Source organism: Mobula hypostoma, chromosome 2 (genome assembly GCF_963921235.1).
Source record: "Mobula hypostoma chromosome 2, sMobHyp1.1, whole genome shotgun sequence".
NCBI classification, from domain to species: Eukaryota; Metazoa; Chordata; class Chondrichthyes; order Myliobatiformes; family Myliobatidae; genus Mobula; species Mobula hypostoma.
The window spans coordinates 14,620,891-14,647,439 of NC_086098.1; the positions used below are offsets into that span (position 1 = coordinate 14,620,891).

The 26,549-nt window shown below is 42.7% G+C and overlaps 1 protein-coding gene across 9 annotated transcripts in view; it reads left to right on the forward strand.

The window, feature by feature from the left end:
* The window catches only part of LOC134358189 (heparan sulfate glucosamine 3-O-sulfotransferase 5), a 389,601-nt gene that overhangs the window by 350,835 nt on the left and 12,217 nt on the right, over positions 1 to 26,549 (forward strand). For 5 of the 9 annotated variants that reach the window (XM_063070226.1, XM_063070232.1, XM_063070237.1 and 2 more), the window contains one exon: positions 15,222 to 15,363. In XM_063070226.1, coding sequence (XP_062926296.1) covers positions 15,257 to 15,363 — 107 coding nt within the window. In that variant the 5' untranslated portion in view covers positions 15,222 to 15,256. Of the gene's footprint in view, positions 1 to 12,901; positions 12,918 to 15,195; positions 15,364 to 26,549 lie in introns of those variants that run through there. The other 4 variants (XM_063070219.1, XM_063070186.1, XM_063070210.1 and 1 more) reach the window with 2 other exon arrangements.

Sequence of the window (26,549 nt, forward strand, 5' to 3'; positions counted from 1 at the left end):
GGGCCTGAATGATTGCTCAAGGCACTGTAAATATAACTCTATTGTAACTTATATTTGATATTGCGCTGTACTACTGCCACAAAACAGCAAATGTCATGACAAATGTCGGTGATATTAAACTGATTCTGATTTTGACCCAGCCCTGATTTAACAGAGTGGTGGAAAAGGATCAAAGAAAGAGGCAAATGGTTATTTTTTTCAATATTCCTAAAATCTCAGACTGAAGGAAAATAAGCAATAGAATCAGTTTGCAAACAATGGAGCCCCAAGGAGACCAATATTACAGAAGAGAGACCCTGAAATACGATCTCATAACCTGATATTACTTTCTCATTTCACTAAAATGGATGACACCAGACATGCTTTACCGAGCTTGCAATTGGGAATATTTTGGGAAGAAATATCAGTAAAATAATTAACAGCCTTTTATCCACACTCATAATCTTCTGTTTTTTTTTCGAGAGTTAGCTTCAATTCAGACTTGTACCCTTCTTTTTAAATTCATTTTCAGCTTCCAGTGATAAAGGTTTGACTCAAGCCAGGGTGAATGTTGATACTGAGAAAAGGAGCCAAAGCTTGTGCAGTCATGTACTGCTGAAGTAATTTAGTGTGTAGGGTTATTAAACTTTATTCAGATAAATGCTTCAGTTTAATGGAAGATAAATTTGATTTGAACAGATTTCTTTCGGGCAACTGCAGGAAAATATCGAAGGCCTCACACTCCAGAGACACATTGGTGCCAGTCCAAAGGGCAATGTTCAGCTCAAGACAGTCAAATAAGAGCAGTTTTGATAAATAATGCATGCATTTTTATTCACTAAGAGGAAACCAAAGTAGAGGACTTATTTAAGAATTTGGTATTGGCTTGGAGCAAAAACCGTGATTGTTCCCATGTGAAAACTGCACTGATCAATAACAATAAACTGTGCACAGCTGAATAATTCATCGTTTTACTGTACACTCCAAAGAAATGGTTTTTAAGAACAAGAGAAGCAGCCAAAGAAACACAATCTGCTGAAGTCATTAAAATGGAAATTACATAAAACTCTAATATTTCAAAATTCATTATTACATTTCAACTTTACTCTTTTTTAAATGCATTGGAGTTATATTTTGAAAGAAGATTATTTGGAACATATATCCATGTAGGACTTTATATATATATTTTTTTTTTATTCAGCTATTAAAGAGTGTAATCATATAACATCACAATGGTTTAAAATTAGATTTCTAGCATTTATTTCAGAAGATAAGTCATTATTTTCCAATTTAAAACAATATATTTCTTAAGATGTTGCAGTGTCGCCAAGCTTTGGAATTAGCTGGCAGATGTTTTATCACCAGTGGAGGTGATATACTCAGTGTGCAGTTGTTGGTGTTCCTCTCCGGGAGTGCACGCATCTATATATATAGACCCGCTGTTTGCTTGCCTTAGAATCCTATTAACTCGTATTTCTTAGGGGTTCATTGATGGCATCGACTTTGATATGTTTGTTTATGGAGTTATCAGAAGAGAACCCACACTTCTAAAAAATCCTCATGCCAGCTTTGTGTTTGCCAGAACCTCCGTGGTGTCCCAGACAAAGTGGTGCCCTTCTCAGTCTTCAGATACTGAGATGAGCAATAGTGGATCATGTGTCTGTCAACTGAAAGGGTAACCAATCAGGACTAAGGCAAGCAAACAGGGGTGGGGTGGGGGTGGGGCTATATAAACACGAGCACTCCCAGAGAGAAACGGCATCAACTTTGATATAGATTTTTGCACAGTAGGGGAATTAAAGGTTATGGGGAAAAGGCAGGGAAGTGGAGATGAGTCCATGGTCTTATAGAACCATAGAACCATAGAAACTACAGCACAGAAACAGGCCCTTTGGCCCTTCTTGGCTGTGCTGAACCATTTTCTGCCTAGTCCCACTGACCTGCACACGGACCATATCCCTCCATACACCTCCCATCCATGTATCTGTCCAAATTATTCTTAAATGTTAAAAAAGAACCCGCATTTACCACCTCATCTGGCAGCTCATTCCATACTCCCACCACTCTCTGTGTGAAGAAGCCCCCCCTAATGTTCCCTTTAAACTTTTCCCCCCTCACCCTTAACCCATGTCCTCTGGTTTTTTTCTCCCCTTGCCTCAGTGGAAAAAGCCTGCTTGCATTCACTCTATCTATACCCATTGTAATTTTATATACCTCTATCAAATTTCCCCTCATTCTTCTACGCTCCAGGGAATAAAGTCCCAACCTATTCAACCTTTCTCTGTAACTGAGTTTCTCAAGTCCCGGCAACATCCTTGTAAACCTTCTCTGCACTCTTTCAACCTTATTTATATCCTTCCTGTAATTTGGTGACCAAAACGGAACACAATACTCCAGATTCGGCCTCACCAATGCCTTATACAACCTCATCATAACATTCCAGCTCTTATACTCAATACTTCGATTAATAAAGGCCAATGTACCAAAAGCTCTCTTTACGACCCTATCTACCTGTGACGACACTTTTTGGGAATTTTGTATCTGTATTCCCAGATCCCTCTGTTCCACTGCACTCCTCAGTGCCTTACCTTAACCCTGTATGTTCTACCTTGCTTTGTCCTTCCAACGTGCAATACCTCACACTTGTCAGTATTAAACTCCATCTGCCATTTTTCAGCCTATTTTTCCAGCTGGTCCAAGTCCCTCTGCAGGCTCTGAAAACCTTCCTCACTGTCTACTACACCTCCAATCTTTGTATCATCAGCAAACTTGCTGATCCAATTTACCACATTATCATCCAGATCATTGATATAGATGACAAATAACAATGGACCCAGCACTGATCCCTGTGGCACACCACTAGTCACAGGTCTCCACTCAGAGAAGCAATTTTCTACCACCACTCTCTGGCTTCTTCCATCGAGCCAATGTCCAATCCAATTTACCACCTCTCCATGTATACCTAGCGACTGAATTTTCCTAACTAACCTCCCATGCGGGACCTTGTCAAAGGCCTTACTGAAGTCCATGTAGACAATATCCACTGCCTTCCCTTCATCCACTTTCCTGGTAACCTCCTCGAAAAACTCCAACAGATTGGTCAAACATGACCGACCACCCACAAAGCCATGTTGACTCTCCCTAATAAGCCCCTGTCTATCCAAATGCTTGTAGATTCTGTCTCTTAGTACTCCCTCCAATAACTTACCTACTACTGACGTTAAACTCACCGGCCTATAATTTCCCGGATTACTTTTCGATCCTTTTTTAAACAACGGAACAACATGAGCCACTCTCCAATCCTCCGGCACTTCACCTGTAGACAGCGACATTTTAAATATTTCTGCCAGGGCCCCCGCAATTTCAACACTAGTCTCCTTCAAGGTCCGAGGGAACACCCTGTCAGGTCCCGGGGATTTATCCACTTTAATTTTCCTCATGACAGCAAGCACCTCTTCCTTTTCAATCTGTACAGTTGCCATGGTCTCACTACTTGATTCCCTCAATTCCATAGATTTCATGCCAGCTTCCTTAGTAAATACAGACGCAAAAAACCTATTTAAGATCTCCCCCATTTCCTTTGGTTCCGCACAAAGCCGACCACTCTGATCTTCAAGAGGACCAATTTTATCCCTTACAATCCTTTTGCTCTTAATATACTTGTAAAAGCTCTTTGGATTATCCTTCACTTTGACTGCCAAGGCAACCTCATGTCTTCTTTTTGCCCTCCTGATTTCTTTCTTAAGTATTTTCTTGCACTTCTTATACTCCTCAAGCACCTGATTTACCCCCTGTTTCCTATACATTTCATACAACTCCCTCTTCTTCTTTATCAGAGTTGCAATATCCCTTGAGAACCAAGGTTCCTTATTCCTATTCAATTTGCCTTTAATCCTGACAGGAACATACAAACTCTGCACTCTCAAAATTTCCCCTTTGAAGGCTTCCCACCTACCAATCACATCTTTGCCAGAGAACAACCTGTCCCAATCCACGCTTTTTAGATCCTTTCTCATTTCTTCAAATTTGGCCTTCTTCCAGTTCAGAACCTCAACCCTAGGACCAGATCTATCCTTGTCCATGATCAAATTGAAACTAATGGTGTTATGATCACTGGAACCAAAGTGCTCCCCTACACAGACTTCCGTCACTTGCCCTAATTCGTTTCCTAACAGGAGATCCAATATTGCATTATGGAATGGTAGAGCAGGCTTGATGGGCCAAATGGTCTACTCCTCCTATTTCTTAGGTTCTTATGTAACTGCGCACTGATGATGTCACCTCGACTGGCGATGAAACGTCTGCAAGCTAATTTGCAAGCTCAGTGAACACCACAACATCAAACACCTCAACCCGAGCTGCCAATACCATCCTATTGCTTTCTGCATGGTAGGTTATACATCAGGAGACAAAGCAAGATTGAATATTTGTCTCTGGTCTTTTCAGGTTTTGAAACTTGAATGGTTGCCAGATAGGGCAAGTGTGTTCAAGAAGAGAGTGCATTAGCCAAGCATAAAACTTGCTAGTCCCATTTAGATAGATATTGGCAATTTGGAAAGAATGGGTTAAACTGCAAGAGAGGACAACGTCACTCCGATTAAAAAAGTTTCCTCTGTGATACTGCTTGGTAAATATACAGCAAAATGAATTGTTTCAGGAACTGAAGAACCATCAGCATGTTGTACAGAGTTTGTGGAGGCAAGTAAGCATTGTGTGCCTGCTGCTGGATATCAAGATTTTTTGGCAATAAATCTCATCTGATGAACCTAGATAAACTACCTACTCCCTCCAGTATACACTCAGTGACAACCTGCACACCTGCTCATTAACGCAAATATCTAATCAGCCAATCATGTGGCAGCAACTCGATGCATAAAAACATTCAGACATGGTCAAGAGGTTCAGTTGTTCAGACCGAACATCAGAGTGGGGAAAGAATGTGATCTAAGTGACTTTGACTGTGGAATGATTGTTGGTGCCAGGTTTGAGTATCTCAGAAACTGCTGATCTCCTGAGATTTTCATGTACAACAGTCTTTGGAGCAGGGATTCCCAGCCTTTTTATACCACGGACCAATACCATGGAGTTTACAGAAAGTGGTGCAAAAAACCAAGAACATCCAGTGAGCAACAGTTCTGTGGGCAAAAGCAGCTTGCTAACGAGAGAAGACGATGGCTAGACAAGTCCAAGCTGACAGGAAGGTGCAGAAGAGCATCTCTGAATACACAACACATCAAACTTTGAAGTGGATGGGATACAACAGTAGAAGACAACGAACATACACTCAGCAGATACTTTATCATACAGGTAGTCTCTAATAAAGTGGCCACTGAGTGTGCTATCATAGTGTTAAGTACAGCATGTGGCATTCTTTGTGATAATATTCTATTTCAACACTTGAACTATAGTGTCTTCTACAGTGTTTCGTGCTACTTTCAAACATTCTTTTAGCTTTAGAATCATAGACTGATGGACAATACAGCTCATTAAAAGGCCTCACAGTCCAGAAAATCCCTGTCAGTTCTTTGTCAGGTCCACTTTCCCATTTCCTCCCCTGGAGCCCACTCCTATCCCATTTCCTCCCCCGGATACCCTCATTCCTATCCCATTCCTTCCCCTGGAGACCCTCATTCCTATCCCATTCCTTCCCCTGGAGACCCTCATTCCTATCCCATTCCTTCCCCTGGTGCCCTTCATTCCTCTCCCATTCCTTCCCCTGGGGCTGATTTCTATCCAATTCCTTCCCCAGGGCCAATTTCCATCCATTCCTTCCGTGGGGCCCTTCATTCCTACCTCATTCTGTTCTGCTAGTTTGAACTTAGATTTGAGATTGATAAACTTTTGCTAATCCAAGCTATCAAGGGATGTTGGGGACAGGAGGACATTTCAATTTCACATGCGGTGTGATATGATCTCACTGAAGGAATGAAATTTCACAAGCTCAGGAATTCCCTTCGCATTGTGCAATGGGTTGCCTTACCTGAAGTATTATTAAGAGAGCAGGAGTGGATTCAGCACTTCAGAGAGAATGATGGAGATGGGGAGGGTGGTTACATGGGACAGAGAGATACGCTCTGAAGAGTTTTAACATAATTTTAAAGCAGAGGATCCCAACCTGTGGCCCGCGGACCCCTTGCTTAATGGTATTGGTCCATGGCATAAAAAAGGTTTGGAACCATTATTCTAAAATGATTGGAGGAACATATGGGGTCGGGGATGTCAAGGGTAAGTTTTTACTCACAGATTGACGTGTGTGTGGAATGTACTGACAGGGGTATTGCTGGCGGTTGACCATCATGTCCGACGATGACAGGAAACCTGTGCGGGAGAGTTTTTAAAGTGGAAAAGCCGTTGCACTGGGGAAGTTCCATCAAAGGCCAGGGCATCAAAGGGTATGGGGAGAAGGCAGGGGAGTGGGGATGACTGGAAGAATTGGATCAGCCCATGACTGAATGATGGAGCAGACTAAATGGGCCGAATGGCCTACTTCTGCTCCTATAACCTATCATATCTGCAAGTATGCATTTCTAAATGACAATAAAAGAGGACTGAGTGTTCTGATAATCTAATCTAATCTTATAGTTCCACTCTTTTGACCTCCGAGGTCTGGGTCCAGTGGTATGAACAATCCAGGGTCTTCCTTGGTTACAGTCCATGACTATGACGTTTTCTGTGTCTTGTCATGCCCTCCGCTCTCCATGGAGAATTGCAGTACTGCCTTGGATCTCACTGTAGATCTCATCTGCTCAGTCTGCTGGAGTTGACTTTGCACACTAAGACAGGCAAGTCCTTATCTCACCAGGGTGTGAGGCTACTGGCTACACTCACCTGGGGTTTAGCCTGCCTGTCGAACTGGTGTGCTGGAGTTTGGCCGCTGTCACATGCAAACAGCTACTTGGAGCCACAGGTGAGAGCCAAGTGTCCGGTGGGGACAAAAGGTGAGTGAGCTGCCCCGGGATGGACACGACAAGCCCCTTCACCAGAGGTGTTACCCCTCCCTGGACACCTCACACGCCTCATCAGAGGCATGATAGAGGTAGAGATATTGGAGACATTTAAGAATCTCGTGGATAGGCACATGGATAAATAGGAAAATGGAGGGCTATGTGAGAGGAAAGGGTTTGATGATCTTAAAGTAGGTTAAATGTTGGGGACAACAATGTGCAGCCAAAGGTCCTGTACTCAGCTGGTAATGTTCTGTGTTTTATATGCTATGAAGGAGAGAGAGAGAGGTTTATTAGGTTTCGTTAACTTTGTGGCAGCAGTACAATGCAATAATAGAAAAAAACTGTGAATTACAGTAAACATTATATATATATATATAAAATAGTTAAATTAAATACATAGGTCAAAAACAGAAATAAAAGAGTAGTGAGGTAGTGTTCATGGGTTCAATGTCCATTCAGAAATTGGATGGCAGAGGGGAAGAAGCTGTTTCTGAATCTTTGAATGTGTGCCTTCAGGCTTCTGTACCTCTTCCCTGATATTAACAATGAGAAGAGAGAGGGAGAGGGAGAGAGAGAGAGAGAGGGAGAGGGAGAGGGAGAGAGAGGGGGGGAGGGAGAGAGAAAGAGAAGGAGAGGGAGAAGGAGAGAGAGAGGGGGAGAGAGAGAGAGAGAGAGAGATTGAAGAGGAGGGGTGAAGAGGGACAAAGGGAAGGGGTGGTGGGAGGTGAGGGAGCTGGGGTGAGAGAATTGTACCAGCATGATTTCAGGAATTGCCCATATGGTATAATAAAATTTTGAGCATGGTCTGGGTAGTTACAACTGGCTGAATTATCAAGCCTCATATCTAGGTAAGTAGTCACCTAATATTCTGGGTAATTTTGACTCAGAGCCAAGTATATTGCTAATTGTTTATTATCACTGACATATGTTGAGAAATTTGTTGTTTTAAGGCAGCAGTACAGTGCATTGCATAAAATACACAATAAATTGCAATAAGAGATATAGAGTACTGTGCAAAAGTTTTTGGCACATGTAAAAAAAATCTGTTAAGTGAAGATGCTTTCAAAATTAATGAAATGAAAGGTTTCTGAATATCAAAAAATTACTATAAAAAGCAGTAAAAAGCTAAAAATACTAAATCAAGTCAATATTTGGTATGACTACCCTCTACTTTTAAAACTGCATCAATTCTCTTAGATACACTGTTGTGCAGTCTTATAAGAAAATCGGCGGGTAGGGTTGTTCCAAGCATCTCGGAGAACTTGCCAGAGTTCTTCTGCAGACTTTGGCTGTGTCGCTTGTTTCTGCCACTCCAGATAATCCCGGACAACCTCGATGATGTTGAGATCAGGACCCTGTGGAAGCCATACCATCTGAAATCATATAAAAAATGTGGGGTGCCTCAGACCTTTACACAGAATTGTATATTAATACATAAATAAATAAATAAACAGATAAATAAATAGATAGATAGATAGATAGATAGTGCGAAAAGTGAGCAAAAACAGAGTGAAGTAGCAATTTCCGAACGTTGTCTGTTCAGAAATCTGATGGTGGAGAGGAATAAGGTTTTCCTAAAATGTTGAGTGTGTGTCTTCAAACTCCTGTATCTCCTCCCTGATGGTAGTAATGAGAAGAGGGCCTGTGTGTTTTCAAACTCCTGTATCTCCTCCCTGATGGTAGTAATGAGAAGAGGGCCTGTGTGTCTTCAAACTCCTGTATCTCCTCCCTGATGGTAGTAATGAGAAGAGGGCCTGTGTGTTTTCAAACTCCTGTATCTCCTCCCTGATGGTAGTAATGAGAAGAGGGCATCTGTGTCTTCAAACTCCTGTATCTCCTCCCTGATGGTAGTAATGAGAAGAGGGCCTGTGTGTTTTCAAACTCCTGTATCTCCTCCCTGATGGTAGTAATGAGAAGAGGGCCTGTCCTGGGTGGTGGGTCCTTAATGATGATGTGAACTTCTTGAGGCATCAACTTTTGAAGCCATCCTCGATGCTGTGGAGGTTAGTGCCCATAATGGAGCTGACTGAGTTTACAGCCCTCCGCAGCTTTTTCTGATCATTTACATCGGCCTCTCTGTAATGGATGGTGATGCAACTAATTAGAATGCTCTCCATGGTAATCCGTAGAAATTTGCTAGAGTTATACCGAATCTCCTCAAAGCCCTTATGAAATTTAGCCACGAACATGTCTTCTTCATAATTACAGCTGATTCAAGAAGAATATTTACAAGTTTAGGTTCACCTCCAGAGTGAGGAGCACAATAACACTGTTGACATTACAAAGCAGGACTGAGGGAGGAGAGCAATTCTGAAGAGACATCATTCTAGCACACTCCTGGATCAAGGCACAATGTCCTCTCTCACTTGGACATAAGGTGAGGGTCTTCATTGGTCAGAGTTGACCATGGATAGTGCATCCTTTCTGCCTAGATATGCAAGGCTGGGCTGTGCGATATAAAGAGCAGGCTGTTGCCAATGTTGGAAGCTTACCCTCTCCAGGCATCTGACGAACCCGAAGGAACGGTAAAGACTGATACACTTTGTTACCAGCGGTGTTACAGGAGTTGCCAGTCAACACTGAACTCAATGTAGGACTACCTAAAGGACTCCAGCTTCAGATTTTTTCCTTGGGGTTTACTCCTAAGTGAGTATAGCCGCAAGGCAATGGAGGTTTGAGATCAGAATTTTCCTTCTCCTGGATGAACTGACAACCATGGCTGATGAGTTCCACCTGCCTGAAGAGACTGGTTTTAAGGTGCCAGTAACCCGCCTTTGCCTCTTCTACCGTCAGTTGAAATGGCTCCACAGGGCTGAGTATCTAAGCCACAGGTGAAGGCCAGGAGCTGGACTTGGTTGTCAGAGGCTGTTTGAGGGGCACGCCATTGGGAGCACTTAATAGGTAGTGAGAGCTTGTCCCCATTACCACCACCGGCTATAACAACCTTAAGACTTAACAACCTTAACACTTGGACATAAAAGGTCGCAAAGTCCTTTGGACAGAAAAACTGGAGGGACACCCAACATCCAACTCCAACACCCAACATTAGATTCATCAATTCATCACCCAAAATTAAATCCATTGCACCATGCTAGCCAGATTGTCTGTCTATTAACACTTTGCGATCTGTGAGCGCTTGCTATGTGTGATGGCTGGTAGATCTCACACATTACAATAAAAACTACATTCCTGAAGTGTGTCATCATTGGCTGTGAAGTGCTTTGAAATATTCTGGAAGGGATATTTATTAAGGTATGCTGCTATGGAATGCAAGGGTCTGTTTCTTGACACCGCTCGGCTGCCAAGAAATTACTTCATGCAAGTTTACTTTGTTGAATCCCAAATAAAGGCTTGCAGTGGAGAACATTTAATATTGTAGTTCAATTATATTGGGATGAGGACTAAGTTTTGTGTATTTTATTATTGTAAACCAGCAGCAGACTCTTGTACATTAGATTAGATTAGATTATGAGGACACTCAATCCTCATTTATTGTCATTTAGAAATGCATGCGTTAAAAAATGATGCAATGTTCCTCCAGTATGATATCACAGAAACACAGACCAAGACAAAAACTGACAAAAACCACGTAATTATAACATATAGTTACAACAGTGCAAAGTAATACCGTAATTGATAAGAGCAGACCATGGGCATGGTAAAAAGAAGTCTCAAAGTCCTGATAACCCCAACATCTCACGCTGACGACAGAAGGGAGAAACTCTCCCTGCCATGAGCTTCCAGCGCCGCAAACTTGCCGATGCAGCATCCTGAAAGCACCCGACCACAGCCGACTTTGAGTCTGTCCGAAAACTTCGAGCCTCTGACCAGCCCTCCGACACTGAGCACCGAGCACCATCTCTGCCCAGCGCTTCGACCCCAGCCCCGGCCGCCAAGCAACAGGCAAAGCCGAGGATTCGGGGCCTTCCCCTCCAGAGATTTCAGATCACACAGTAGCGGTGGCAGCAAAACAGGCATTTCAGAAGTTTCACCAGATGTTCCTCCGTGCCTCCATCAAATCAGAATTGTGCACGGCATCCTACTTGACAGATATACATATTCATAAATGCGATCATTGTGTGGTACGGAAGATGCAGTGCATCAGACAGTGAGACCCTACCAAGAACAGTAAAAGCTGCCGAGAGGATCACTGGGTCTCCCTCCTTCGTTTACCAGGAGGGTTGCGTATAAAGGGCCCAATGCATTGTTGTGGATCCCTGCCACCCTTCCCTTTGAGCCATTACTATCAAGAAGAAGGTACAGAAGCACCAGGACTAGGACTGCCGGACTGGGTCACAGCTGTTTCCCTCAGGCTGTGAGTCTGTGAATACCCTGCCACCACTGAGATCTCGTCACGAGGACAGTGAGCTATGTATTGTTTACCTGTGCTGTGCTTGACAACATGCACTTTGAATGTATATTGTATACATTTCAGGATGTATATTGCATACATTTCTCTGACATTAAATTGAACCTTTGAACCTTTAAATTATATTGTATTATATCCGGCACCATGACAGCATAGCAGTTAGTGCAGTTATTACAGCTTGGGATGTTGTGGAATTGAGAGTTCAATTCTGACACCATTCTGTAAGGAGTCTCCCTGTGGAATGGTCGGTGGGACTAGGTGAGAGTAAGAGTTCGGCACGGACTAGGAGGGCCGAGATGGCCTGTTTCCGTGCTGCAATTGTTATATGGTTTATATGGAATGCATAGAGTTTCTCCAGATCCTCCAGTTTCTTCTCACAGTACTAAGATATACCGCCTAGGTTAATTAGTCATTGCAGATTGGCCGGTGATTAGGTTAGGGTTAATCGGGTTGTGGGGTTGCTGGTTCAAAGAGCCAGAGGGCCTACTCCATGCTGTATCACCTAATAAAACAATAAACTTATTTATACTATGGTATATTGGGATTATGTGCAGTGTGTGATGTATGTTTTGTGGGTGCACTGTGATCTGGAGGAATGTTGTTTCCTGTGGTTGTGTATATGTACAGTCAAATGGCAATAAACTTGAACTTGAACTAAATAAAAGTGGTAGGCAGTTGTCACCACTGCTGCTTTTAAAAAGATTATAGATGATCATTGGGAGCCAGGAATTTTAGTTTCATAATACAGGAGATTCTGCAGATGTTGGAAATCCAGAGCAACACCCACAAAATACTGGAGGAACTCAGTAGGTCAGAGAGCGTCTATGGAGAGGAATAAACAGTTGATGTTTTGGACCGAGATCCTCAACTGGGATGGAATGGGAGGGGGGAGGCAGGGTGGGTGGGGATTCAGGTGAGAAGCTGGGAGGTGATTGTTGGAAGTGGTAAATGGCTGAAGAAGGAATCTGACAGGAGAGGAGAGTGGACCATGAGAGAAAGGCAAGGAGGAAGGACAGCAGAGGGAGCTGATGAGAGACATGTGAGGGGGGAAGAATTACCAGAAGCTGGAGAAATCGATGTTCATATCATCAGGTTGCACCCAGATGGAAGATGAAGTGTTGCTCCTCCAAAATGAAGGTGGCCTCAAGATGGCAGCAGAGGAAGCCATGGACCAACATGTCGGAATGGGAATGGGAAATAGAATTAAAATGAGTGGCCGCTGCGAAAACCCTTTTTTTGTGGCAGATGAAGAAAAGGTGTTGAAAGAAGTCGGGTCTCACAGATATAGAGGAGGCTGCACAGGGAGCCCCAGATACAGCAGATGACAGACTCAGATGTTTGTGGCCCTGAAGGGCTGTGAGGGAGGAGATATAGGTGCAGTTTAGTTTCATGTCATTGGTGAAGAAATAAGAGATTATACTGTGAAGAAGTTAACAGGATAAGCATTTTTTACATTTAGCATTTTGTATTCTTTATACAATGTTGAGAACTAACAAAGTAATCCGTGTCTTTCCAGTGAGACTCTTGCTATCACTCATACATCAGGTACTTGAAGAAATCGACTTAAAGGAAATACTGTGGGCAGCTGGTTTTGGGGCTGCACTCCTGGAGATCATGGGTTGGTAGGGGGTTATTGCCCATTCAGTAAATCTCAATTTGCCACTGCCCACCTACTGGGAAATCTGAGCCCTACCCTGAAGAACAGGAGCAAAGAACAAAGTTGGGAGGACACTGATCCAGCAGCTTCTCACATTCGGTCTCAGAGTACAGAGGCAGAAGCCCAGAACTACGCAACTGTACAAAAATCTTAGGTGTATGTAAAATAATTGTGTAACGTGAAGATATTTTCAAAAATAATGAAATGTAAAGTTTCTAAATATCAGAAACAAATTCCTAAAAAGAGCAGCAAACAGTAAAAAAAAACTAAATCAAATCAATATTTGGTGTGACCATGCTTTGCCTTTAAAACTGCATCAATACTCTTAGATACACTGTTGTGCAGTTTTGGTAGGTTGTTCCAAGCATCTTGGAGAACTTGCCACAGTTCTTCTGCAGACTTTGGCTGTGTGGTAAACCATGTATATATATATATATATATATATATATATGTTGTAACTTGGTTACCTGTCTGGACACGCCCCTCTGCTGACTGCCCCTGTGGCTCCTCCCACAGACCCCGGAATAAATGCGATTGGGCCATTGCTCCTCCTCTCAGTCCAGGGTCAGATACTCAGCATGGTGGAGGTCACATTTTACTGCTAATAAAAGCCTTTCAGTACTTACTCTACTTCCAGTCTTTTGGAGTTATTGATAGTGCATCAGGCTATCTCTCTTGCTTCTATCTTTCTAGGTCAACCCAGACAGCCTTTATGATGTTGCGATTGTTGTAGGGACCATAATCTCTGAAACCATATAAAAAATCTAGCATGCCCAAGACTTTTGCATAGTACTGTACATTGGCTTTCTATCTTCCTGTAGTCAGCACAGTGGGCCAAAAAAGACCCATGGAGGGAAAAAATGGGAGATATAATGAGCATCTTATGGGAATAAGGTAAAAATTGTGCTTTTAAAACAGATGGGCTCATTGAACACAGGCCAAAAGAGCAGTAGGAGAATGTAGCACTTTGTTCAGTGCTAATCTTTGCTGATAGGTACATTGCAATCTGCAGAACTCATTCCAAGTGGTTTCAGCTTCACACAGAAGTTCATAGTGATATTAACACTAATTTTTCGCTAATGACCTTTCACTGTGAATCAAAATTGGAGTAGCTTGAACCATCAAACTGGATTACCAAACTTTGTGTGGTAGGGAGGGTGGAACTAATTATGGAAGGTGGAGAATGCTAAGAGATTCAATGTCTGCTGCAATGAAAACTGGATTCAACATTCAACCTGGAGAATTTGAGGGGGCTTCCGGGAGTCTCAAGTGCCTGGTAAAATGGCACCGTTTCAAACCATACCAACACTCCATTAAATGTTGTTGGTCTGCCAGCATATCAGGATGTCCGTGGAGGAATGCTGCCCTCTGGCAGGTTCCAGACTGCAGGAGTACGTGCCGAGTGATGCACTGAAGCTTGGTGCAGCCACCACAAGGACTCAGTAGGGGAGGACCGCACCCACTGTGCAGGGAGGGGCCTCTATTATCCTCGTGGTATACCACCCCAGAGAGCCACACGAGTGACAGTACTGCTATTGATGCGTACGAATGGAACAGAACAGTATGGAAAGCTTTGACTATGAATGTAAAAATGAAATAATATTGAAAGGTTTATTCTTGCAAATAATTTTTTTTTAAATTAGGAATAAAGTTTATTTTGTTAAAAAAGTTAAAACTTTCTCATATTAAAGGCAAAAGTTAGTTCTTAATATAGAGAGGACACAAAAAAAACAGCATAAAGTCATAGAGTCATCGAAAGACACAGCACAGAAACAAGTCTTTCAGCCCATCTAGTCCCTGCACAATTGGTAAGAGTTGCTAAAAGAGAAACATAGAAACATAGAAACATAGAAAATAGGTGCAGGAGTAGGCCATTCAGCCCTTCGAGCCTGCACCGCCATTCAGTATGATCATGGCTGATCATCCAACTCAGAACCCTGTACCTGCCTTCCCTCCGTACCCCCTGATCCCTTTAGCCACAAGGATAGAAACATGGAATGCTTGCAAATTAGCATTCTTCATTACTTTTAAAATGTAACAGGCTAACCGATGAGTAGACTTTCCGGGAACCTTCACACCAAATCATTATTCTTCATTGTGGGAGAAACGTATTGATCTAATGGATTATCTATGAGTTCCTTTTGTTCAAAGAAGTATGTGCTTACTTAACCTTTGAAAACCATATGATTGATTGACTGACTTCAAATTAATGGCAGTTCATGAATTTTCACATTTTCTGATAGGTGCTTTTACTGTCTGGTCACTGCAGGCTGAAGAAGCAGTCTTGAAGATTGATGGAGGGCCATGCTATTCAAACAGCAGGCGTTGCTGAGACAGAAGCTCTTGTTGCTGGGCAGCCTTGCTGTTGGAAGTCTCTTATACATAGTCGCCAGAGTTGGGAACTTGGATAGGTTAGTGCATTTATTTTCTTTTTCACATTCAATGAATGACATTTGTGTATTGAAATGTATTGCTTGTATGCTGCTGTGCATTTAATAAGTTCCGGTCGAATGTGCTTTTCCAGTGTTGTGCCTTATTTGACATAGCAGTTAGATGTGGTTTCGTGCCAACAATTTCAGGGTTTAGACGGCCCTCCAGGGAAGGCAAGGTACTTCCCCAGAAAAATGTGAGTGCAGGTTAGTGATGTTTTCAGAGCAGATTCGTCGGATGCTTCCACCAATTCCAGGCATGACATGGAGGGAAGCGATGGGAGAGAAGAATCAGAAAAACACACACACACACACTTTTCTTAAATTGTTAGTTTTATGATAAATTTATTTTATTTCATTTATTTAGCGATACAGTGCAGATTAGGCCCTTCTGGCCCTTCAGCCATGCCCCAACAACCCCCATTAACCCTAACCTAACCACAGGATAATTTAGAATCACCAATGTACCTACCCAGTACCTGTTTGGGTTGTGGGAAGAAACCAGAACACCCTAGAAAAACCCATGTGGTGGTCACAGGGAGGATGTACGGCGACTCCTTGCAGACGGTGCTGGAATTGAACCTCAAACTCCAGAATGCCACGAGCTGTTATAGTATTGCACTATGCTCCAAAATATTGCAAAAATATCTTCAAGCATATTGCATAAAACAAGATCCTAGATGTTGTAAAATTCTGAATTAAATTTGCAGATTTAAGGTATACCTTCAATATGCTAGAGATATTCAGCAGAAATTATTTATACAATTTCACTGTAAGCATATAAAGATGGTATTTCTTATGAATCCTCTGCAAAATTATGAGCTATTTTCTGTGTGTTACTAACCATTATGCCACCAGCGTTTAGGGCAGCAATGAAGATCCTCTATCTCTGGTAGTGTTCAGGGCTTCGTTCACCGTGTCAGTAGATTCCTCTGATTTTCACTACTATCAGTCATGCAAGTCCTGGGTGGAGACTCAGGAATACCATAGCATGCAGAAGTAGAACAAATCTTCCTTGCTGTTTCCATATCAAATCTTTTTTGACTGTTCAGTGTTGTTAGCCCAGAGCTTAACCCCCAAACCTGGAACACCAGTGGACCACTCTTAGTCTGGCCTCTACCCTTTGACCTGTTTGATATGGATGAGCCTACCAAGAGCCAAAGCAAAAAGCCCTGTCTCCAGCTGACATTACTCTCCAGGTCATTGAGACACACAAGCCTCCAAACCACAAGGTGGTAGACCTCTTGGAGGAGCGACTTTGTGGGGCTATCTTTAACATAATCAATTCTTCACTCTGTCCGGCATTTCATTTGTATGGAACACAGTTGTCTCTTGTAAAGTCTCCAGATTGATCTATGATTGCTGTCCGTCCATCGTCATCATCGAGGAAGTCCTCAACACCATTGGTGAAGGTGTCGAGACTAGCGCGTGATTTGGATTTAAGTGAGGGAGAGTTGCGCAGTGTCAGCCTCACTCTCTCTTCCCAATTCCCATCTGGATCCAGTGGCAAGACAAGAGTTGAGACGGCTGGAGATGGGACTAGGTGCAGTGGATGACCAGGACGTCTTCTGTGTCTTGTCCTGCTCTACACATTCCACAACGCTTGCAGAGACCGCCTTCTTGACTGTTGGACCTTCCATTGGTCTCGTCCGCTCAATCCGCTGGAGTGTGTCTTCACATGCTGGGATAGACAACTCCCTATTTCACTGAGGATTTGAGACCCGTCGGCTACCCTCACCTGGTTTAGCCGGCTTGTCGAAGCTGTTGCCCGGGGTGTGGCCGCTGTCCCATGCAAACAGCTATGAGGAGCCACAGGTGAGAGCTGAGTGCCAGGTGGGGACCAAAGGTGGACTAACCGCCTTGAAAATGTTCCCCACCAGAGGTGCTACCCCTCCCTGACATCCTGTACACCCTATGATAAAAGAAAAACAAGTTCCAATCCCCTTTGCTGTAGAATTTCCTTCCTGCAGGGGCAGAGAATTTAAGTACAGGACACAAGTCCATGATTAGAGAGCCCTCATGCACTGTTCGTTGAAAGAACTAAAACTACATATTTTATCATAGCAGACCATTGGACAGGCGTCCAGAGAAGATTAACCCTTTCTGGGTGAAAGCAGGTGCTATCCAGGTAGCAATTTCATCAATGTTACCACCATTCTAATATTTTTCTCCAAGAGATTTTATCAGGCATGCAAGGCTGGAAAGTGGATGACAGAAGGGCATGGTTGCTTTACCATTTGTACTATAGCACCGATGGCCATCTTGAAAGAACATCCATACCAACTAAAGCACAGAGAACAACTAGATGAATCTAAAATGTAGTCGGGCCTGTTACGGAGACAGGAGCATAGGTATATCAAAGGGATGGAAAGGTATTAGAGAGTTATGGACTACTAGAGCACAGAAATAAGCCCTTCAGCCCATCTAGGCTATAGCTGCCTAGTCCCATCTATCTGCACCTAGACCATAGCCCTCCATACCTCTCCCATCCATGTACCTATCCAAATTTCTCCTAAATGTTACAATTGAGCTTGCATCTACGGCTTGTTCCACACTTGCCCCACCCTCTGAGCGAAGAAGATCCCCCCCAGATTTACCTTAAATATTTTATCTTTCACCCTTAAACTATGACCTCTAGTGAGGGCAGTGCACAAGAGAGAGATGAAGTAACAGGAGCAAGATCCAGACCAAAAACATAAAAAGTATGCACTGAATTGGCCCCAAAATGAAATATTATATTGACCTGTTTATGTAGAGCTTACTAAGATGCATACATCCTAGAAAGGAATGGAGAATAGAGGGGGTTTGGGGTTGTGGTTGGACAAGATTAATCAGAACCCATTGTTTGCTTTTCCTCTTTTGTGCCTTGTGGCACGTCAGGCAGCATTTTTGCCATTTTCGTAGCATTTGACTGTTTTTTCATGAGGCCGAGTTGCTAGCTCGATGCTCAAGCCAGCAAGGATGGAAAGCGTACAAGGAGCCGGCCGGATTCGAACTCAGAACCATTCGCCTCAAAGTTCGGTGCTGATGCCACTACCCACCAGCCAGCACAGTGTCCACCACCCATATATAAGTAAAACTAATAGAATTTTAAAATAATGATCCAAAATAGGAGGAAAAATTGTACTATATTTTAGGACCGATCCACCCACCAAGCACTCATGCACAATGATACTTATTTGTTTTCCTTAATAAATGCATCTCATTCAAATCCCAGGTCAGACAAGAAGTGTTTTATTGTTCTCTGTCTGACCACACCCCAACCTTCACCATCATCACCAATTCCTATAGAAAATCCACAATCAAGACTTTTAACCTGTTCATCACAAAGAAAGAAGAAATAAAATGGGAGGTGTGGGCTTACCATTACTGGCATTTTGCACGGGGAAAGGGGAGAGTAGTAAATTCTGGCTTGATTGATCAGCGGCACTGAGGCCTGACAGGTAGATGGTCTTAGCCTATTGCTGCACTGACACGAAGAATGTGTCAAACTATATCATTTCACAAGCAGTTTGACACCAAATGAGTTCAGATTGTCACATTCTCTCTCACTTTCAATTACAGTATTTCAAATATGGCCAGCAGGAATTTCAAAGTTTCAAAGATTCAAAATACATTTATTATCAAAGTATGTATACAGTATACAACCCTGACATCCATCTTCCCCACAGGCAGTCACGAAACGAAAAAGAACCATGGAGCCAACCCATTGAAAGAAAAGCATCAAACATTAAACCCCTCTCCCCTGTGCAAACGGTAACAAGAAAAAAAAATACAAGTGAAAACGCAGAATATAAAACACAAAATCAAAAGGCATATTTCAGTTCTGCTCAGCTCAATGTTCATTATCTGCAGGCTGCCCCGATTCAAAAATTGCCCAGAGGTAGTAACAAGAAAGAGAGACCAGAACGAGAACTGGAACCAGAACACATCATAAACCTGAATTAGAATCCAAATCTACAATCCACATCGATTAATCCTTGCTCCTTCACTACAGAGCAGCAGCATCAAGGGAGAGCGAAAAAGAGATCATGGTATTTTCTAAACTTAGAAGTGCATTGTGGGTAACTATCTATGATAACAACCACATCAATAGAAATACATTTTCACAAAGTTTCTCCATTTGTTTTGTTTTAAAAAAAAGCTGCAATTAACCTGAGAGTATCCACATTTAGGTGGCCTTATTTTCGAGGGATAAAGAAACTCAAAATGGATTCACTGAACATTTATACAAAGTTGTGTGACGTTAGTAGCTTCAAAATTAATGCTTTTTACTTTAATTATGGATTACAGCTGTCAGGTTTACATAGAAACATAGAAAATAGGTGCAGGAGTAGGCCATTCGGCCCTTCGAGCCTGCAACGCCATTTATTATGATCATGGCTGATCATCCAACTCAGAACCCTGCACCAGCCTTCCCTCCATACCCCCTGATCCCCGTAGCCACAAGGACCATATCTAACTCCCTCTTAAATATAGCCAATGAACTGGCCTCAACTGTTTCCTGTGGCAGAGAGTTCCACAGATTCACCACTCTCTGTGTGAAGAAGTTTTTCCTAATCTCGGTCCTAAAAGGCTTCCCGTTTATCCTCAAACTGTGACCCCTCGTTCTGGACTTCCCCAACATCGGGAACAATCCCCCTTAATCTAGCCTGTCCAATCCCTTTAGGATTTTATACGTTTCAATCAGATCCCCCCTCAATCTTCTAAATTCCAACGAGTACAAGCCTAGTTCATCCAGTCTTTCTTCATATGAAAGTCCTGCCATCCCAGGAATCAATCTGGTGAACCTTCTTTGTACTCCCTCTATGGCAAAGATGTCTTTCCTCAGATTAGGGGACCAAAACTGCACACAATACTCCAGGTGTGGTCTCACCAAGGCCTTGTACAACTGCAGTAGTACCTCCCTGCTGCTGTACTCGAATCCTCTCGCTATAAGTGCCAGCATACCATTCACCTTTTTCACCGCCTGCTGTACCTGCATGCCCACTTTCAATGACTGGTGTATAATGACACCCAGGGCTCGTTGCACCTCCCCTTTTCCTAATCGGCCACCATTCAGATAATAATCTGTTTTCTTATTTTTGCCACCAAAGTGGATAACTTCACATTTATCCACATTAAATTGCATCTGCCATGAACTTGCCCACTCACCCAACCTATCCAAGTCACCCTGCATCCTCTTAGCATCCTCCTCACAGCTAACACTGCCGCCCAGCTTCGTGTCATCCGCAAACTTGGAGATGCTGTATTTAATTCCCTCATCCAAGTCATTAATATATATTGTAAACAACTGGGGTCCCAGCACTGAGCCTTGCGGTACCCCACTAGTCACTGCCTGCCATTCTGAAAAGGTCCCGTTTATTCCCACTCTTTGCTTCCTGTCTGCTAACCAATTCTTTATCCATATCAATACCTTACCCCCAATACCGTGTGCTTTAAGTTTGCACACTAATCTCCTGTGTGGGACCTTGTCAAAAGCCTTTTGAAAATCCAAATATACCACATCCACTGGTTCTCCCCTATCCACTCTACTAGTTACATCCTCAAAAAATTCTATGAGATTCGTCAGACATGATTTTCCTTTCACAAATCCATGCTGACTTTGTCCGATCATTTCACCGCTTTCCAAATGTGCTGTTATCACATCCTTGATAACTGACTCCAGCAGTTTCCCCACCACCGACGTTAGGCTAACCGGTCTATAATTCCCCGGTTTCTCTCTCCCTCCTTTTTTAAAAAGTGGGGTTACATTAGCCACCCTCCAATCCTCAGGAACTAGTCCAGAATCTAACGAGTTTTGAAAAATTATCACTAATGCATCCACTATTTCTTGGGCTACTTCCTTAAGCACTCTAGGATGCAGACCATCTGGCCCTGGGAATTTATCTGCCTTCAATCCCTTCAATTTACCTAACACCACTTCCCTACTAACATGTATTTCACTCAGTTCCTCCATCTCACTGGACCCTCTGTCCCTTACTATTTCTGGAAGATTATTTATGTCCTCCTTAGTGAAGACAGAACCAAAGTAATTATTCAATTGGTCTGCCATGTCCTTGCTCCCCATAATCAATTCACCTGTTTCTGTCCGTAGGGGACCTACATTTGTCTTTACCAGTCTTTTCCTTTTTACATATCTATAGGTTTGAGGGAAAGTCATGATAATGGATTTTTCAGAGCAGTGTATGTGCATGTATAAATGACTAGACAATCTAGCAAAGGGAACAAAAGTCCAACGAATGTTAATCAATAGTAGAAAGAGGAAACTGTTGGATCTTGAAAAGTAAATTGATATATTTCACTAACTGCTCCCACTGTTACCAGCAATAAATAGGAAGTTGTAATTTATGATTAGAATCAATAAATCTTTAATGAAATCCATTTCTGTAATTGTTCTGTTAGGCAGACATACTCAATAATTTAACCAGAAATTTAATGTCGATATGTCAGCTGTTTCTCATAAACTGACACCATGTTAAGATGTTTTAAAACTAATTTCTTTCATTATTACATATGATGAAGAAGGCTTGGTATTTTTTCTGTTCCTCATCAAAAGACCTTGCGTACTTCTGATCTCACAGATTGAATCAGCTCGGCACTTTGAGTAATAGAGTGATTGAAAAATACTGTGTAGAAACAGGCCCTTTGGCCTATCTAGCTGTGCCCAACCATTTAAACTGCCCACTCCCATCGATCTGCACTGGGACCAAAGCCCTCCTTTCCCCTACCATCCATGTACCCACCCAAACTTCTCTTAAACATTGAAATCAGTTCACATGCACCACTTACGCTGGCAGTTCATTCCACAATCTCACAGCCTTCTGAGTGAAGAAAGATTACCCTCATGTTCCCCTTAAGCTTTTCACCTTTCATCCTTAACCTATGATCTCTAGTTGTAGTCCCACTCAACCTCAGTGGAAAAAGCCCACTTGCATTTACCCCTCATAATTTTGTATACCTCTATCAAATTTCCCCTGAATCTTCTAAATTCTAAGGAATAAATTCCTAGCCTATTCAATCTTTCCTTATAACTCAGGTCCTCCAGTCCCATCAACATCTTTGTGAATTTGTACTCTTTCAGCCTTATTTACGTCTTTCCTGCACAAAATCCTCCAAATTAGGCCTCACCAACATCTTATACAACTTCAACATAACAGCCCATCTCCTGTGCTCCGATTTATGAAGCACAATGTGCCAAAAGCTTTCTTTATGACCCTCTCTACCTGTGTCGCCACTTTCAATCGATTATGGACCTGTATTCCCAAATCCCTTTGTTTGAGCATATACCTCAGTGTCCGACCATTTACTGTGTAAGACCTACCCTGGTTGGTCCTACTGAAGTGCAACACCTCACACCTACCTGTGTTGAATTCCATATGTCCTTTTTCAGTCCAATTTTTCCAGCTGTTGCAGATCCCTCTACAAACCATGATAACCTTCCTTGCTGTCCACTACACCCCCAGTCTTGGTTTCATTGCAAACTTGCTGAGCCAGTTAACCACGTTATCATCCAGATCATTGATACAGATGACAAACAACAACGGACCCAGCACTGATCCCTGCAGCACACCACTACTCACAGGCCTGGTGATCGTCCTGTGAAAATGAATTTGAATCAGAATCAGAATCGAGTTTATTATCACTAGTACATGCTGTGAAATGTGTTGTTTTGGGACAGCAGTACAGTGCAATACATAAAAATAAATGAATAAATGTAACACACACGATATATATGTGTAGTGCCAAAAGAGAGCAGAAGAAAGAAAAAAATAGTGTGGCAGTGGTCATGGGTTGGTTCATTGACCATTCAGAAATCTGATGGCAGATGGGGAGAAGATGTTCCTAAATCATTGAGTGTGTATCTTCAGGCTTCTGTTCCTCTTCCCTGAGATAGTAGCAATGAAAAGAGGGTATGTCCTCGGTGATGGATACCACCTTTTTTAGGCACCATTCTTTGAAGACGTCCTCAGTACCCATGATGGAACTGGCTGACTTTGCAACCCTCCGCAGCCTTTTCCAATCCTGTGCTGGGGCCCCTCCAAGCCAGATGGTTATGCAACAATTATGGGATGCTGGTTATGAATATCCGTTAGTCTTGCGAGACAATGGACCTGGGCATGGAAAGTCTCCCCTCTCCATGACACCGATGTTGTCCAAGGGAAGGGCAAGGGCCGATACAGCTTGGCACCAGTGTCGTCGCAGAGCAATGTATGGTTAAGCGCCTTGCTCAAGGACACAACACATTGCCTCGGCTGGGGCTCGAACTCACGACCTTCAGGTCGCTAGTCGAATGCCTTAACCACTTGGCCACGTGCCCACAACAATGGTATGAATATCATATAGATCCTATCACTTATGTCCAGATCATGTTTTTTATTTATGACAGGACATTCAATTAAAGACATTCTGAACTCGGGAATTATTTGCTTTCTGGAAGCTCTATTTTCATCACAGAGGACTGAGGTCTTATAGGGTGGCGGAGTGGAGCTACGTCTTTACCAAAGGAGGTGTAAAGTTCTTCTCTCCGCTAGCCTGCAGGTCACCCTTGGGCAAGGTGTAGCACCTGCTTAGCCACCGATCACGGTCATGTGAATCCATAGCAACAGGTGGTGGATGGTCGTATGAGCAGCTGGCGCATTTCACAAGTCCTGGTTACGCGACCACTGACACCAGGCAGAGAATTTCTGAAGAGTATTGATAATGGCTGGGGTCATCCGCCGTGTAAAGGCACTGCTCAGAAGGAGGCAATGGCAAACCGCTTCTGTAGAAAAATTTGTCAAGAACAAACATGGTCACTGCAAGACCATGATCGTCTACGTCATACAACATGTAACATAACAAGCGAGGAGTGAGGTCCTGCTCTAGAAGGAATGACATTAATTACCTCGGGCTTTATTCACCACCAGTGGGTAAAATGCTCAGGTCAACTCTTGTGCATGTGGAGGAATGAACAGAAAAACACATTAGATCCGTGGGGAACATTCTAAATGTCTGCAACACCGTCTGGTAAGGGGAGAGGGGCTACTGCACAGGATCAAAACAAGCTGCAGAGAGTTCTATATTTAGTCACTAGCTTCTGTAGTATCCAGGACATCTTCAAGAAGCAATGCTTCAAAAAGGTGGCATCAATCATTAAAGACCCCCATCACCCAGGACATGCCTTGTTCTCATTGCTGCCATCAGGTAGGAGGTACAAAAGCCTGAAGGCACACACTCAGTGATTCAGGAACAGCTTCTTCCCCTCTGTCATTCAATTTCTAGATGGATATTGAATCCATGGACATTACCTCACTACTTTTTTATTTCTATTTCTGCATCACTTGAACTTAACTATTTAATATATAAAAACATACTGTAATTCACAGTGTTTTTCCCTTTTATTATGTATCGCACTTTACTGCTGCCGCAAAGACAACAAAATTCACAACGTATGCCAGTGATATTAAACCTGATTCTGACTCTGAATGGAGGAGTAGCTATGACTTATTTCTATTCAGTTTATTGCTTGGGGATTGTTAGATACGCCGTAGAAATAAGAAATTGAGTTTATCGAAGGAGCAAATGGAGAAATAAACAGAATTAGAGAGCTAAAATTGACCTGGGAATTTAAAAAGAACAGCAGCCAAAGCGGAGAGTAGCAGTAAAAAGAACTGCTTCAGACACATATGGCAGGGGAAAAGCAGACTCGGAGAGCAAAGTATAAAGGATGCAAAATGGCTCGCGACAGAGGACAACTAATAAATATTCTGAATGACAATTCTTCAAAGATGCGAGCACATGTCCTGGCTGAATACCAAGTACCCAAGTAAGATCAAATATTTTGCTATATTAAAGGGATGTGAATATTATGTAGTTAAATGGACATAAAATGTATAAATCCCAATAGATAGCTAGCAGTTAATTCAACATTAACAAAGACTAGGTTTGGATCTCTGTTATTTTTCTGATCTTTACGATTCTTCCGGGGTTCAAGAATGGCGAACAGTCTTAATTCTTAATGTTTGTTCATTTTAGACCACAAGACTGTAAGATATTCGAGCAGCAGTAGGCTATTCGGCCCATCGAGTCTGCTCCGCCATTCAATCATGGGCTTATCCAATTCTTCCAGTCATTCCCACTCCCCTGCTTTCACCCCATACCCCTTGATGCCCTGGCTAATCAAGAACCTATATCTCTGCCTTAAATACACCCAGTGACCTGGCCATCACAGCCACTCATTTAAATAAGTTTGAAGTTTAAATAGACATGCAAACACTAATAGACCAAGTAGAGAGCTGAGAAGCAAAACAGGGATGAACGAAGGTGAAGATAAAAAGAGAAAACAAAGATGGCTCCTTTGAAAAGTCCATCGTCTTTTATAAACCAGAAAATGGAAGGTTCCTTAGATAAGACTAAACCAATCACTGGTTGTACAGTTACATCATGTGGGTAATGTGATAATACTTAGCCAACGAAAAATGAGAAAGTTAATAAACCATTAGTTTAACCACTATATGGCTCTCTGCCAGTAAGTGGGAATGAGCCACCACATACTTTGAAATGTACACGAGTTTATTAAAAAGTACAAATGATTAAACTACAATTTCAGTCTTACATTAATTCATCTAATATCTTATAAAGAGTAATTTTGGCTCTCTAATTCTGTTTATTTCCAACACTAGGGAGGAGATTCAACAATCATTATTCAATTCAAGTTTAATTGTCATTCAACCATACATGAAAACTCATGAATACAACCAAACCAGACAGCGTTACTCTGGGGTCAAAGTGCAAAACACAGTACTAACGGTCACACAGAACAAAGCACAAATAGTATCACAATCACGCAATAAAAAAGTCCCACAACCTGATCCATCAATTCACAGTCGACCACAATAAAGCCCATCTCCTACCGAGTAAACACTGGGGGGCCCAAAGCCCATCTCCTACCGAGTAAACACTGAGGGGGGCAAAGCCCATCTCTGGCTGAGTAAACACTGGGGGGGGGCAAAGCCCATCTCTGGCCGAGTAAACCTGGGGGGGCAAAGCCCATCTCTGGTTGAGTAAACACTGGGGGGGGGGCCCAAAGCCCATCTCCTACCGAGTAAACACTGAGGGGAGCAAAGCCCATCTCTGGCTGAGTAAACACTGGGGGGGGGCAAAGCCCATCTCTGGCCGAGTAAACA